This window comes from Trichogramma pretiosum, unplaced genomic scaffold (assembly GCF_000599845.2).
Source record: "Trichogramma pretiosum strain Unisexual culture from Peru unplaced genomic scaffold, Tpre_2.0 scaffold32, whole genome shotgun sequence".
NCBI classification, from domain to species: domain Eukaryota; kingdom Metazoa; phylum Arthropoda; class Insecta; order Hymenoptera; family Trichogrammatidae; genus Trichogramma; species Trichogramma pretiosum.
In genome coordinates this window covers 958806-974622 of record NW_019641641.1, presented here as the reverse complement: position 1 = coordinate 974622, position 15817 = coordinate 958806, and the positions used below count along the sequence as shown (strand labels likewise).

Below are 15817 nucleotides of genomic sequence, written 5' to 3'. Positions count from 1 at the left end.
AAAATAATACAGTTCATTAAATAATTGGACGATTTAATTTTAGAAAACAGAAGCATGAGTTGGTATCGCGCTTTAATTTTCGTAATTCTCTCAAACTTTGACACAATTTATGATAGTCACATGGCATGATAGTCGTTAACAGGACTTGTACATCCTCGAAATAATACTTATTATTTTTAATTTTATCCGATTTATCCAACAATTGAGATTGAATTTTTAACATCATTGTTTAATCTTTGATATGGTACATGCTTCAAACAACCATCAAATATAAACATCAGGTGTTGCCGATCGGACCGCATAAAAATCGTTGGAATTTTTTGCTTTGATCTAACGTAATGACGAAATATAACGATAATATCTTGGTCGATATTTGTAATCTTTTCATTTATTTTTTTAAAAAGTTTTCTTTTAATTTAGAAATAAAAAATTGATATTTTCATTGAAATTGAGTTTTAATTAGTTTTCCTTCATATGAATTATGATTTAGTTTTGGTAAAAAAAAAATTCACTATAATAAATTTGTTATCTTCGTAAAAAGTTAATACAATCAATTGTTCAGCTGAATTAAAATTTGTCACTTTTTACCTATACTTGACATTTGACAAAAATGAAGTCTAGCCTACCTACAACAATTTTTTTTTTAAACGCAGGCTGATTACTGATAGCATGAAAAAATATCCAACTACATTGACACCTCTTTAGTGTAGGTATTTTGTACACATCAATTGCATTCACGACGTCGTCTGAAGAAATGACATCTATAGGTCTTTACTTTATCTGCATTATACAATTTAACCTAGAATATTGTACGGGCTCTAATTTTTGATTATATGTTTTTGTTCGTGCATTGTATTTTTGTATTAAATGAATCATCCATTGATAAATGACGCGATAAACTCAAAATGAGTTACTAATTCTTTCTTTCAAGACGCAGGTAAAGAAATATCTCATTAATAAATTGGTCTTATGTTATTTTCTTTTGGTAACTGTCTGTCTGTACCAAATTGTGTCACGGTAATAACACGGGAAATTTATGTAACAACCAAATATGTTCATCTTGATATGAATTAAAATTGAAAATTTTGAATACATGTAATAATATGTCGTCGATTTATTGAAGTAGAAAAAATTATCATGTTTTCACAGAAAATTTATGTCCAAACACAAAAATAATTTTAACTTTTAATTTTAAGGAAATTGAAAAATTTTCAAGTTAAAAAAATACCATCATGCCAGATCAAAAGAAAACCACAAAGGGCGGTGATGAGGTATGTATTATTGTTTTATTGATTTTCATTAGACATGTGGTATATTTAATAAAAATTTTTGTAGGTGTTTGCAGATACAAAAAAATCATTTTCTTCTAAGCAACATAAACAATCGGCACCACTAAATTTAAAAAATATAAAGGTAAAATCAGTGAATTAAAATTCATTTTGATAATTAGTAATTGACCCTAATAAATGCAATTTATTTTAGGCAAGAGTTGATAAAATTCATATTGATGGGCTGTCTCGAACAAACCAAGATATTGTAAAATCACAAATTAATGAATTATTCAAAGCCCAAGATTTTCAAGATATTATTATTAACTCACATAATGTTCGAGGTAAATTAGAATCCTTAGGATGTTTCAAAAATATAGGCGTTTATATCGATACCAGCAAAGGACCTAATGCTACACCTGATGGAGTTGAGGTAATTGAATCAATTTATATTTTATTAATCATTATCTATTTTTATTTGGGTGTTAATAATTTTACACTTTAATTTTTTTGTTTATTGCAATAATTTTACTTTTTCAGGTTACATTCACTGTTCATGAATTCAAAAGGCTAATGGGTAACATAAATACCATGGTTGGAAATAATGAAGCTTCTCTTCTTATTGGTGCCAAAGCTCCAAATTTATTTGGTAGAGGCGAACGATTGCAAATGGATTATTCATATGGACATAAAAACTCATCTAACATAAATATATCTGCTGTAAAGCCTTTTTTTCACGATAAACTGTACAAAGCGTAAGAGTACTTAGAATTTGCTAGTAATTTTTTTCTTTATAAGGTATTAATTATTTTCCTTTTTATAGTCTAACAACAAGTGTCTACACTACAACAGCTGATTTTCCATGGTCTGGTTATAAAGAAAATGATATGGGCTTCTTATTGGAATTTGCTTTCAATGCTAATGAAACTGATTCCTTTAAACACCAAATTCAATATGAAGCAGTAGTCAGAGATCTCACAGCAGTAAGACAAGCCACTTTTAAAGTGAGAGAGCAGTGTGGTCCTACTTTAAAGTCATGCATTCGACATATTTGTAAAGTTGATAAGAGAGATGAGCATATTTTTCCATCATCAGGAACATTAGTTCAATGTACAACAGAATTAGCAGGATTAGGAGGAAATATAGGCTTTGTAAAAAATGAATTAGCTGTTCAAAGCAATTGGTCACTGCATGAAAGTCTAGTGAGTATTTGTACTATGCAACAAAATCATTTTTTTTATCCCAATAACATTTTAATAATTATTTGTAGAGTTTACAATTATCAGCTCAAACTGGTTTTTTGAGGGGAATTAATAATGACATGAAGTTGAGCATCTCTGATAACTTTTTCCTTGGTGGGCCTATGAATTTGAGAGGTTTTGACATAAGAGGCTGTGGTCCAAGGGAAGAAGGCTATGCCTTGGGTGGCAATACTTATTGGGCAGCTGCTTTACATGCATACACTCCACTCCCATTTAAACCAGGCAAAAATAGTTTTGGTGAACTTTTTAGATTACATGGATTTGTAAATGCAGGAAATATAAACAATGTATCTTTTAAATTAGGTTAGTCAATATATATGCCATTCATCTTTAAATATAAATCCGTTATTAACTTATATAATGATTTAAATTACTTGTTATGCTGTAGGAAGCAACTATGAGGATCATATGAAAATTTTCACCGAAAACATTCGTTGTGCCGCTGGATGTGGTATTGCAATGAAATTAGGAAATATAGCAAGAGTAGAATTGAATTTTTGTTTGCCTTTGAAATTTTTAAGGACAGATATTCAACAACAAATCCAACTTGGCTTAGGTATTCAATACTTATAATTTGACGTAAAGTTCATAATAAAAAATGTTTTGTTTCTGAAGTTTACATTATTTTGTGTTTGTTTCCTCAATGTAAAAAAAATCATACATTTAAATTAAAATGTTTAACTTTTGGCTTATTTTTAAAATTACTTATAAAATGAGATGAAAATAAATTTCTTAATAGTTATAAAGAAAATTTTTTAAATTCATTTAATTAATTCAAAGTATGTGCAATTATAATCTTGCGAATTTTAAAAAATTTTGATCTTATTAAACTCATGAAATCTAGAAATAGTTACACATATTGCTTCTCCTCTGCAACAGATATTTGCTCACAAAATTGTTTGAGCCGTCAAAGTATATAAAAACTTTATCCGCCCGTATTTAACTAATTTAAAAAAATATTAATTTGAAAAAAATAAAATAAAATTCACAAAATATTTCTCGCATTAATATATGTTCGATAATGGGCAACTTTTATTTTTACGACAAATAATGTTTTTTTCAAAAGTAACTTTTCACGTAAAACACCACCCTCAACTTCACCACTATGTCTGGGAAGTTATCTTCCTTTGATTGACCTTGGCATCGGTTATGTGCGTACTAGGCCAATTTCAAAGGAAACGAGTCGCAGCCTATGCTAACACGACCGATTTTTTTCCGATACCGGATGAAAAGCATATTTACTCGATTTCCCAATACCTTCGACTCGAGTTCTTACGACATGGGATAAGCAACATAGACGCCGACTATCGTTAAATTGTCATTTGGCTCAACACTAGGTCATGAACCTAGTGTACAAAGACTCCTGTCACTTTAGCTCAAGTGTGAAGGAGTGTTGGCTATACAGATGTCGTAAGCAAATATATCAGTCCCAAAACTTCAAGATTAAGGCTGAGTGTAGGATTACGATAACACCGGCTTTTTAACATTGGCTACACGCCAAAAAGTGTTGCATGAACTAGAATCTGTTATTGCTTACAATAGGTAAAAAAAGAAGTAATTTTTTTTATGCAAAGTTCTTTGTGTGTGCAAAAATTTCTGACACAAATGAATATTCTGGAAATTGTTTCTTCATAAAAGGATTTTACGTTATTTTGTTGCCATAACTAAATGATTATTTATCGACGATCAAAGTCTCATTAAATCAAATAATCAGTTATCATATAGTTTTTTTATCAATTATTTAAACTTTTTCCACTATAAATACTCACGTAATTAAGCGATCCGCATGTACGTGCTATGCTCCCAAGCCGAAGTGATTTTGATTCTGAATAAAAAGAACTTATTCACAAAATTTTATTTTCTTTATAATAGCATGCTTTGATACTTGCCACAAACTAACTATTATACATTTTTGTAAAACATAGAAATGGAAAATAATTACTATTTTAAAATGAAAATTTTTTTTATCTTCTAAAATCGAGTATTTTTTCGCTAACAGGTTCGAAAATTTGCTAAAAGATCGTTAAAATTAATAATTAAAATACCTAAAATTAATTATTTGCGTTATTTCGAGTATCCTGATTTCGAACATTGTTTGGAGTAGAATAATTTTTAAATATCGAAAATTTTAAACAACATTCAAGAAAAAAACTGATTATTCCATTTTTTTCAAACAAAACACTGCTTGAGAAATTATAAATACGACTTTTCAGTATTTATTATAATGAAAAGTAAAAAGAATCATTTTGTATTCAAGGTACATTTGACCTTGCATTTAATTTGTCAATGTCCAACTTGACAAATTTAACTCCAAAAACTTGATTGCATTAAAATATCGGTGCAACGAATGAAAAAAAGTGAAAGTTGAAAGTACATTCATATGAGTATCGTAATAAAAAAGTTGAATTGATTAAATAAATCAAATAACCAAACAGTTTTCGTAAAATTTCACAATTTTTTCAAAGTTTATGAATTGAATGCATTTCCTTTTAGACTTTTAAATTTATTAATTTGTTATAAAAATCAATAATTAAAAACTCTTCAATTATGCAGTACATTATTTTATTCTTTGTATTTTAAACGCGTATCGAGATATTTTCAGAATATATTCAAATTGATTAAATCAATCATTAAAACATAGTTTTAAATAAACTGTATAAAGGACAACCAATTGAAAACTTGTATTTTTCAATTTATACATGTTATTTTTTCGAAACAGCCATACAGGTTGCATAATTTGTTAATGACTCCAATTATCATAAATATATAACTCTATGCATGCTGATCACAACTAACGATTACACAAAAACAAAGAAACTATGACGCATATTTGAGAAAATATATGGGTGAGAGCGAGCTGTTAAAAGGATGTGCGAACGATTGTCACGAGTGGGGTTCCCTACTTCTTCAAGATATAAATAGCGTCAACGGGCCTTAGTCTCAATCACTCCTTCCAATATCGACTCTTCGATACGTTCTGAAGCGGGTTTCAGTTGCGTTTAAACAAAATGAAGTTCTGCAGTTTAACAATAATTTTTGCTCTTGCCATCGTATATGTTAACTCACAAGAGGATGGAGCTTCTAAGACATATCGTAGACTGATACCGGCTGATGTATTAAGAGGTGTGTAAATGTTATTGTAATTTAAAAATAAATCTTGAAAAGATTTTGAATAAAATTTGAATTTATTAATAATAACTTGAGTATGATGCATACTCAATTTATTATTGCTCAATATTATTATTCAAATATAATTTTACTTTCATTATATTTTAATTTTCTTTTTTTCATTTTTTTCATTTTTATTTTCACCGTTGATATTATTTTTATAGTATTATCATTTTTGTTATAATAAATTATCACAATTTTTAAGCAGTAAAGAGTTTTTTCTGCTTTGTTTTTTCTAAAAGCGAAAGTTGGTATTGAACCACTTAAGTTAGGTCCTCTTGTTACTTAATTTCGGAAATGTTTAGTTACCAGTAACAAGTATTACCTCTTAGGTGTTAGTTTGTCACCTAAATTTTTTCAAATTAAAATTTTTACATTAATATTATATATGATATATATGAATCTTAGATTTGAGAATACAAAAATTGCTGTACTGTTTTGTTCGATTTTTTATATTTACGGGTGTATCAATTTATTTAATTTAAATTTCTTCAAAATTTAAACTAATTTAAGTTAAATTTCAAAAAATTGTATTTCATTCACTTGGAAATTATCAATCTATTTGATACATCGTTATTGTCACGAAAATGTTTAATTGAAATGACCATCTAAGAGTAATTTGAATTGTTATATTGTTACATAAAATAATAACTTCATATCAATCAGTTAGATGCTTCGTTTAGAAGCATCCAAACTACAACTTCATTACGCTTCGATGAGTCAAGAGGTTGGTATGGTATTATTTTGTTCGCACGCAACTTTTTACCTCGGCCTACTTGAGAGGTAGAAAAGGTACGCAGAAGGTAGAGAACTGTGTAATTTTTTCTGGCATACTTAATAAAATTATGCAACATCATGACGTTGTGTCTCTTTAAAGATTCATTGAACAATACAATCGATTGTTTTTTATTCTGATCTCGTTACACTTCATAAACATTACAGCAATGCATGATGAATGAATTACATGATTTATTTTCATTACCTAATTCAGTTCTCAAAAACTAAGTAAAGTTTGGTGCACTGCGTTGAACAATTTTTCACATTTGTTTTCAAAATTGGGGATTTGAAAAAAATTTGTTTATAAATTTTGAATATTTTCAAACCTTTTCTGCGGAAAAATTTTTACCATGCGTTTAACTCTGGTTCAATAAATATTTATAATACAAATTTTCACGATTAATTGATTTTATACGTGATTTTATATACGCATGCATCCTTAAAAATTTCTAGATTTTCCTGGAATGTGTTTTGCATCGACCAAATGCGCAACTTTTGAGCCAAAACAAAGTTGGGATTTGACTCCATTCTGTGGCAGATCAACTTGTGTGTCAGCTGATGATAATAGCGGCCGGCTGTTTGAATTAGTGGAAGATTGCGGTCCATTGCCAAAAGCCAATCCAAAATGCAAGCTCAGTGAGAAAACGAACAGAACCGCATCTTTCCCGGATTGCTGTCCCGTGTTCGAATGTGAAAAAGATGCAAAACTCGAATACCCTGAAATTTCAACTGTACCAGTTGCCGGTGGCGAAGACGACGTGCTTCTCAAAACTGCCAAGGCGATTCAAGAGAATCCAAGAGCATAAGGAAATTGATACTTTGTTTCGTCGATTTTTAAAATTGTATTATATAATGCATCGATAAAATCTCCGATACGCCTTTCCATTTTAGTCCAGTGAAATTTAATCTGAAATTGCATTTCTTCCAGAACAAGTAAAACGAGCGCGTAAATTAATGTTTCTGAATTTCAAGAGTTTAATGTAACATTTTTTTTACTTACGAGCCCAGTAATAGCACGTCAAAAAGAAAGTATTAAACGATCTTCTTCTCGTAAATAACTCTGGAAATTTACAGAGCTGCAATTTATGTCGGGAGTGTTTACATCAGTGAAATTTTTGAAGTTATTTTTCGCCAAAATTAAAAAAAAATTAGTAAAAAATTATTTTGTTGAAAATAAAATTGTTGTAATAATATGTCAAAATTAAAAAAATTAAACTAAATTTGTAATGCAAATTTCGTTATAAAATAGTTGACATGACTATTTTGCTGGATTACAAAAGACTTAACTTGTGAATTTTTATTATTCCACCTATCAAATACGATGGCTAAAAACGTGAAAAAGTAAAGTAAAGATTTGGAAAGTAAAGTTTTAGGTTAAGTTATAATTATTTAAAATGAAACAATCAATTAATACATGCATTTTTTATACCTCTCACGGAATCATGCACTTCACATAAAATAACCATTAATTAATATAATAAAGTTTATATATTGGCCATAGATTATACGTCATAATGTAAAGACACTTAAGAAATAATTTTAATAAAAGTGTGAATTGTATAGGAAAAAATATGCATTTGTACTATTTTCGATTAATCCACTTTGACTTATCCGGAATATGAAAAAAAATCGATGTGTCTTTCAACTGTTTAGATTACAATGAATAGCAGATTATAGTTTGTAACATCGACTTACGTATTGAACTTAAGATATACACCATTTTCCAAAAGATTTCGTCATTCAAAAAAGTTAATAAAAGATATTTTTAATCTTGTTAACCGGTGATGTTTCAATGTATACATCGGCAAATATTGTTATGAAATAAATAAGATTTTTATAATATGTAGATCAACTTCAACTTTTCGAAAAACTAGCCACTCATTAATGAAGAAAATAATTTTCATTTTCGGTCTTTGCTGTAACTGTAATTTTTATGACAATTGAAAAGATTTCATTTAATTTGTTTACATACACCAAAAACCAAAAGTATTTGAGATATTTTTTCAGCGCTCTACAAATAAAATTGATGGATAAAGACTTCTGACTCATTAGCGGAACAAAATTAATTTCGAACGAGCCTCCGATAAATTTTGTCCACTTGAATGATATTTTTATCGATGTATCAAGTGGATTAAAGAGTTACGACCATACATGGAATTTTTTCTTAGAAAACTTCATTTAATTTATAATAAATAAATTCATAAAGTGTTCTCTGTAATCCTTTGTTTTTTCCGATTTTTCACGGCATCTTTGACTTTTTCAAATAATCGTTAATCTTCTACTGTAATTTTAAAAATCGAAAAATCAGTTATTGAAATATTTTTATTTCAACACAATATTTTAATTAATTATTTTAAATTTCTTAAATTTAGTAGTACAATTTTAATTTTTTTTTCAGTGCATTTAATTATTTGAAAACAATAAATCTTAAATTAATTCTTATCAAATTAAAAAAAATTATTCTAAAGCTTTTATCACTGTGTATACGATTATGTGATATCATTTAGAAATAGAGATAAAAATAAAATTTCATTTCATGATCTTTTTTAAAATAATTGCAATTTATTCAAACAATAAACGAGTTCAGAAAATCCTGCAGAACTGTTATTTACTAAAGTTTTGAAAGTGATAAATTGTGGTATTTTCAACGTCTAAAATTTATTTATTACTATTAATTTTAAAGAATAATTGAGTAAAATAATGACAAATGAATAATCTGTCATATGTGCCTCAAAAATTATCACTGGCAACGCTGCAGTTGTGTTACAAAATATATCTGGAATTAACTGTTTACGTACAGAATGTATTTAATATTGTCTTTTAGATCATCGACAACGCCGCAGGGGAGAACCGACGCTGTAAGCGTAAATAAGTTAGTGTACCGGATCGTTCGTCTCAAACGCTTCCGAGTGATAGCTATTGCTGTGCCACAAAATGAAGTACTCAATTTTTTTGATAATTGAGTAAGAAGAAAAAAAATATATACCTCACACAGAGACAGATGTGATTATTGAATATTAAAATTCATAAAAAGAAGCAGTTGACGACAGTGATTAAACTAGTGGTAAGCAGTGCCAATGTTATTCATTTTAAAAACCTTTATAATACGTTAACGTTAAATTTTGATTGATTATTATTGAACAACAAAACTATAGATTGGTGACGTAAAAAACTGGAAAAAGAAAAGTGTTATCATCACAGCAGGCTATCAGTCGTCTCGAGAATAACAAATCTAGACAGCCAAATTTTTAATGACACGTCCTACGAGTCTTTGTATTTGAAGCTGCTGAGTCATTTTGATCAAATCGTTACCACTCTAGAATATATAAATTCCTCTTAAATTATAATCATGTTAGCTATAAAATGGATAGAGCCGAGCCTCCTCAGATCATCTATAAGTTGTTCAAGTTTGTCAAGAGGCCGGTGCAACCAGTTGATACGAACTCTGACTACCAGTAGTCGAAACATCAAAAGCTTTAAGCTCCAAAATAGTTACAAAATGTTTGAGAGACATTTTTCCGAGACAACCTGTACAAAACCAATGGTCTTGAGCAAAATCAACAACGTGTCCATTATTGCAGAGTCATATTACAAGCCGTAAGAAATTATTTATTCTACTTAACTATTTTTTAAATTGCCTAGTTATATTTCACTAGGGTCTAGACAAACATTTTGGTGCAATGTTTTAGACATTTTCTACTTTTAACACCCAAGCTTTTAATTTCACCGATTTTGTTATATTGAATTATTTGATTATTAAAGTACGAAAAAAAGAGGATGACAATGGACAGAACATTTTATAAACACAATTTTTAATTATAATATTCATCTTTTATAATATAATTATATTTATAAGGATAATTATTTAGTACGAGATTATTTTAAACAAAAAAATAGTGTTTTTTTTTACTAATTTTTTCAACGGCTTTTGTTAATATAATAGCACTATTACAATACTTTTTTATTACAATAATTTTCACTATAATATTATTTTAATAAATATAATTTTTACTACAACTGTACTATTACAGTACTTTTTTAAAAATCGAAATCATAAATTTCTCAAAAAAGTTTAAAATATGAAACGAGTGTCAGCCAGTGAGGGTAAAGCGCTAGTTTTATATGATATTTTGTGTCGAATTTTAAATAATTACTATACAACTTTTGTTAAATTCATAGGTAATTATTATTGCGACAGGAAATTTTTAATTGCAAATACTTGAATAAGAAAGCAATGTTTTTTCCATAAATTTTTGTTTTCAACATAATGAATTTGTATATTTTTACCAAGTCTGAACTCAGATTGAAAAAATTGTTTATCAATAACTTTATTAACGTACTGAGAAGCTGTTATCATGTGCAGTCAGAAAACCATGTGTGGTAGAAATTTATCAATAGCAGACAAATGCAGCTGTTGCTAACCCAGACGTGACGTGAGGGCATCATAAGACTCGAACAAATATTATGAGTACTTTTTTTTAATGTAATCTAAATAATTCACATATAAAGTGCTCAAAAGCAAAGTATCACTGTAAATGTTGGAATTGTATTTATGTTAATTTTTTTATTTAGCTTATTTAGAATTTAAGCCAACGATTGAACAAAAATTAAAATGACTATGACCTATTTGTTACATACATAGATAGAATTGACTTGAAAAAATTTGAGCATTTATATCGATATTAAATCGCACTTTTTGAAAAAAGGTTTTTAAAATTTAATGATAATGGTTAATAATTATTTTAGTTACTTTTCATAAAACTTTTTAATAAAATTCATTAAATGAATTGTAAAACTTAATGAGACATTTTTTATTACAGAGGATCACGATTATTATCGACGCAAACAGTCAAAGATGTCGAATTTAAAAGTCACGATAATATCGCTGGAAAGCCTGTTGTAAGCAATATCAGTATTCCTTTGGCTCCAAAAGTACGCGATTTTATTGAAGAAGCCGTACGACTATGTCGACCTGATAGTATTTATATTTGCGATGGTAGTGCGGTGGAAAATGAAAAATTATTAAAGCTAATGCAAAGTAAAGGCACTATTGAACCACTCAAAAAATATGATGACTGGTACGTTTAATATTTTCATGCCATTTTAAGAATAGAAAAAAAATTGTTCGTAAAAGAGAATTTAAGAGAGTACTGAGTACTAAAATTATTTCGTATTTTCTGAAATTCAAAAAAAAAATGGATTTGGAAATGCTCATTATGATATAAGCATTGTCTTTCCCATAAAAGTTTTTCCTATCTAATATGAAATTTATTCCAGCTGGTTAGCTCGAACGAATCCTGCTGATGTCGCTCGAGTCGAAAGTAAAACATTTATCAGTACTGAGAATAAAAATGATACCATACCAAAAATCCGTGATGATGTGAAATCCACTTTGGGCAATTGGATCTCCCCAAATGATATGGAGATAGCTATTTCAGAACGTTTTCCAAATTGCATGAAAGGTATTATGAGTTCGCATACCATATTTTAATTTAACACTCATCCACAAAAATGTGTTGCAAGCAACAGTTCAAACTATAATGGAGATAATCCTTTCATTTCGAGTGTTTTGTCTACTGGAATAATTTTTAGTTGTCACTCAAAAAGTATAAAGCATACAATGATATGATAAGACGTAGCTGATTACGTAAAATTTTTTTAATTATTATATTTTTTTGCTTAATTTGGTTCTTTTGATGAACAAATCCAAGTTAAATATTGAGCTACAAATCAGATTTTTGAATCGGGACTTCTGGTTATATAAACACATTTCGTCAAAACAATAATTAATATTTCAAATTATCTGTATTTTATGTTAAATTATTATGGACTCATATATTTATATTCATGCAGGTAGAACAATGTACGTCATCCCATTCAGCATGGGACCAGTTGGGTCTCCACTATCTAAAATTGGGATTGAAATCACTGATTCAGCTTATGTAGTTAGCTCGATGCGCATAATGACGAGAATGGGTGAAAATGTGCTTAAAGTCTTAGGTAATCAAGATTTCGTAAAATGTTTACATTCAGTTGGAGTACAAAAAGCCAATTCTAACGCCAAAATTTATGAGACTTGGCCATGCGATCCTGATCGTACGATTATTCTTCACAGACCTGCTAAAAATGAAATTGTTTCTTATGGTAGCGGCTACGGTGGAAACTCATTATTAGGAAAGAAATGTTTTGCTTTGAGAATTGGTTCAACTATCGCAAGAAAAGAAGGATGGCTTGCAGAACACATGCTGGTGAGTTTTGATATAATACGTCGCTTTAGTTTATAAATCGTTCATCGTGACAAAATGTTCAACAAGCAACATAGTTTTCATAAAATGTATTATCGCACACATTCAAATAACATTCACTCAGCTCTTTAAATTCTATGACGCAGTATTTGCTAATAATCGCAGATATAATTTTTATTATATAAGAGAACTTTTCTTAACGTATGTTTGTGTTCTACAGATTCTTGGAGTTACGAATCCCAGTGGTAAAAAACGTTATATTGCTGCCGCCTTTCCAAGTGCCTGTGGGAAAACTAATCTCGCAATGATGCAACCAACCTTACCAGGCTACAAAGTCGAATGTGTTGGTGACGATATAGCCTGGATGCGTTTCGATGAGCAGGGTCGATTGCGTGCCATAAATCCGGAAAATGGCTTTTTCGGCGTAGCACCTGGAACGAGTAGCGCTACAAATCCAAATGCCATGGCTACAATTTTTAAAAATACAATGTTTACGAATGTAGCAAAGACTGATGATGGAGGAGTATTTTGGGAGGGCATGGAAAAAGAAATATCCCAAGATGTTCAAGTAAATAATTCTTCATTATTAAAAAATGTATAACTATACACCATATTTTTACGCTCACTGTTTTTAATGTTGATTAGATAACGGACTGGCATGGAAAACCATGGGTCCGTGGTTCTAAAACACCTGCTGCACATCCCAATTCACGTTTTTGCAGTCCAGCTCATCAATGTCCCATTATTGATCCAGCTTGGGAAGATCCCAAAGGAGTTGTAATTGATGCTATATTATTTGGAGGTCGCAGACCAGAAGGAGTACCGCTTGTGTATCAAGCACGGGATTGGCGTCATGGTGTATTTATTGGTGCCACTATGAGATCTGAAGCCACTGCAGCTGCTGAACATAAAGTAAGAGTTTTGAATGCCCTTTGCCTCCATTTGATAAATTACTAATTCGACTTTTTATATTTAGGGAAAAGTAGTAATGAACGATCCATTTGCTATGCGACCATTCTTCGGTTATAACTTCGGTCATTATTTGGAGCATTGGTTAAGCATGTCAAAGGTACAAAATGCTCGACTCCCAGAAATTTTCCACGTTAATTGGTTCCGAAAAGGTCCAAATGGTTTCTTGTGGCCTGGTTTTGGCGAAAACTCACGAGTCTTAGATTGGATTTTACGTCGCATTGATGGAGAGGACATTGCAACCGATTCACCAATCGGATACATTCCAAAACTCGACTCCCTCAATCTCAAGGGAATAAATAATGAAATTGATTTGAAAGAACTCTTTAGTTTACCGAAAGACTTTTGGCAAAAAGAAGTAAAAGAACTAAAGCAATATTTGAATGATCAGGTTGGAGAAGATCTACCCGCAGACATTGTACGAGAACTCGAAAAATTAGAGAAAAATGTTTCTAAACTCTGAGGAGCAATCTTTAAGTTGATTCAAGAATTTTGTATTTGTTGAATAGAAGTTTTATATTGTATTTTTATATAATAAATAAAATATCACAAACTTATTTTTCGAATAAAAATATTATTTAAATAATTGCACAGGTACAAGTAAAAACAATTAATAATGATTTTAATTAATTACTAAGCTCTGCAACCTCATTTTCTATAATGATGACCTACATCATTTTTCTTATTTATGAGGTAAATATAATTCAAAGTGTGAATCAGTTGACACTGATGTTCAAAGAGTAGCCATTATAAATACTTGCATTATAAATACGCACATTAATACTTATGCATTAGTTACATGTTCAGTTTCAAAAGAGGGTTGGGCAGTCAAAAGTTATTTTAAATATTACATTATTAATACTCTTGAATCATTTTAACAATTTTTAATCAATATATAAATTTTCGTTTTAACACTGTTGAGAGATGGTACCATAGTCATCTTCTATATCGACTGAAGAAGTAAAATGATTTTTTGCTGTTGGTAACTGGTACAACGACGGGTAATAAAAGGTATAAAAGCCAAAGATTGCTCTTTATTATTAATAATCCTTTTTTAGTAATATATTAATGAAATCATATAACTTAGGTTTAGGGTGGTAGCGTAATTTATACATTTAATCATTATGAATTTTATGATTTCAAATAATAAACTGTAAAAATTGTAGAAAATTTTGGATATCTCTAAAACTTTTCAAGTTTCTCAAACTTGCACAGAAAGATCCTTTTTATGTAAAAAATTCTGTTAATTTGATTCTGAGCCGAGTTAAATATAAATATGAAACCACAATGTTAAAAATTATAATTTATATTTTTCGTTTGAGTGAAGAGAATAACTTACCCAATGTAGGAGTGAAAACTATTAAAAAAGTACACGGAAATTCTTTCACGAAATTTTTTAAAAACACAATCACGATTTGTAAAAATGATATAATAACAATCGAAAGAAAATTTTTTCAATTTTATGTAAAATTTTATTCAGTTCATAGAGGATAATAAATAAAAAATCCATGACAAAAAATTAAAAAGGTATTGGGAAAAGTCTACCTTAAATTTCAAAATTTCTCTACAGATAAATAATAAACATCCCGTAAACATACTTGAGAATTATATTGCTCTGGCATTGGCCTTATAATAAATAAGCATGTAGTGTTGTCTTGGTTGAATTAATATCTATTTGATGATTGACTAAAAATGTGGAATTTTTTATTGAAAAAATCTGTCTAAGAATAATTGAATAATATAAAAAATTTATTTTGTCACACTTCGTGTTCAATTAAGTTCAAAGTTACAATATGATTTTTCATTATTCAACAAACTGTAACGTAATACAGACAAGCAGTATTTTTACTGGATTATACCTATATTATCCATATACTAAAAGATACGTTTTAAACAGCTTCGACAGGATTTTCTCATAAATTATTTTTAAAAGCTAATTTTTTAGAAGTCGTTAAATATTAATAGCTATATAATTGTATCAATCATTTATAATTAAAAAATGTGTTCATGAGAATTAATTCGACTTTTTAGCATTCTTTCATACAAATCCGATTATATTTTTATGATTACAGCAGTTCTTATTTTCTCGTATTTCTGTTCTATCAGACTTATCAGATTATCGTTGAAT

At 29.1% G+C, this 15817-nt stretch overlaps 3 protein-coding genes across 5 annotated transcripts; all 3 read left to right on the top strand.

Annotated features, from left to right (window-relative positions):
- Nucleotides 1-537: 537 nt before the first annotated feature.
- LOC106652522 (sorting and assembly machinery component 50 homolog) lies at nucleotides 538-3149 on the top strand. Of its 3 annotated transcripts, none has more exons than XM_014371525.2 (8): nucleotides 538-767; nucleotides 1197-1271; nucleotides 1336-1413; nucleotides 1483-1701; nucleotides 1809-2023; nucleotides 2092-2470; nucleotides 2539-2833; nucleotides 2919-3149. In XM_014371525.2, exons 2-8 carry the CDS (start codon nucleotides 1233-1235, stop codon nucleotides 3101-3103), a joined length of 1410 nt encoding a protein of 469 aa, XP_014227011.1. In that variant the 5' UTR covers nucleotides 538-767; nucleotides 1197-1232; the 3' UTR covers nucleotides 3104-3149. The 3 variants fall into 3 exon arrangements, with proteins under 3 accessions (XP_014227011.1, XP_014227010.1, XP_014227012.1); XM_014371524.2 differs by lacking the exon at nucleotides 538-767 and adding an exon at nucleotides 774-937; XM_014371526.2 differs by lacking the exon at nucleotides 538-767 and adding an exon at nucleotides 1015-1095.
- Nucleotides 3150-5430: 2281 nt separating this feature from the next.
- Nucleotides 5431-8543, top strand: LOC106652581. The gene is made up of 2 exons (XM_014371611.2): nucleotides 5431-5653; nucleotides 6929-8543. The coding sequence occupies exons 1-2, from the start codon at nucleotides 5539-5541 to the stop codon at nucleotides 7279-7281; spliced, it is 468 nt and encodes a 155-aa protein (XP_014227097.1). The 5' UTR covers nucleotides 5431-5538; the 3' UTR covers nucleotides 7282-8543.
- Nucleotides 8544-9369: 826 nt separating this feature from the next.
- LOC106652580 (phosphoenolpyruvate carboxykinase [GTP]-like) lies at nucleotides 9370-14246 on the top strand. The gene is made up of 8 exons (XM_014371609.2): nucleotides 9370-9539; nucleotides 9631-10072; nucleotides 11296-11553; nucleotides 11753-11937; nucleotides 12329-12723; nucleotides 12941-13288; nucleotides 13366-13632; nucleotides 13697-14246. Exons 2-8 carry the CDS (start codon nucleotides 9825-9827, stop codon nucleotides 14150-14152), a joined length of 2157 nt encoding a protein of 718 aa, XP_014227095.1. The 5' UTR covers nucleotides 9370-9539; nucleotides 9631-9824; the 3' UTR covers nucleotides 14153-14246.
- The last annotated feature ends 1571 nt before the right edge of the window (nucleotides 14247-15817 follow it).

Bases quoted from the DNA above. Each gene is read 5' to 3' on its own strand.
- LOC106652522 (XM_014371525.2), top strand. From the start codon at position 1,233: ATGCCAGATCAAAAGAAAACCACAAAGGGCGGTGATGAG. The intron at 1,272-1,335 runs GTATGTATTATT...AAATTTTTGTAG, and splicing joins CCACAAAGGGCGGTGATGAG to GTGTTTGCAGATACAAAAAA. The intron at 1,414-1,482 runs GTAAAATCAGTG...AATTTATTTTAG, and splicing joins TAAATTTAAAAAATATAAAG to GCAAGAGTTGATAAAATTCA.
- LOC106652581 (XM_014371611.2), top strand. From the start codon at position 5,539: ATGAAGTTCTGCAGTTTAACAATAATTTTTGCTCTTGCCATCGTATAT. The intron at 5,654-6,928 runs GTGTGTAAATGT...AAAAATTTCTAG, and splicing joins ACCGGCTGATGTATTAAGAG to ATTTTCCTGGAATGTGTTTT.
- LOC106652580 (XM_014371609.2), top strand. From the start codon at position 9,825: ATGTTAGCTATAAAATGGATAGAGCCGAGCCTCCTCAGATCATCTATA. The intron at 11,554-11,752 runs GTACGTTTAATA...AATTTATTCCAG, and splicing joins CTCAAAAAATATGATGACTG to CTGGTTAGCTCGAACGAATC. The intron at 13,633-13,696 runs GTAAGAGTTTTG...TTTTATATTTAG, and splicing joins CTGCAGCTGCTGAACATAAA to GGAAAAGTAGTAATGAACGA.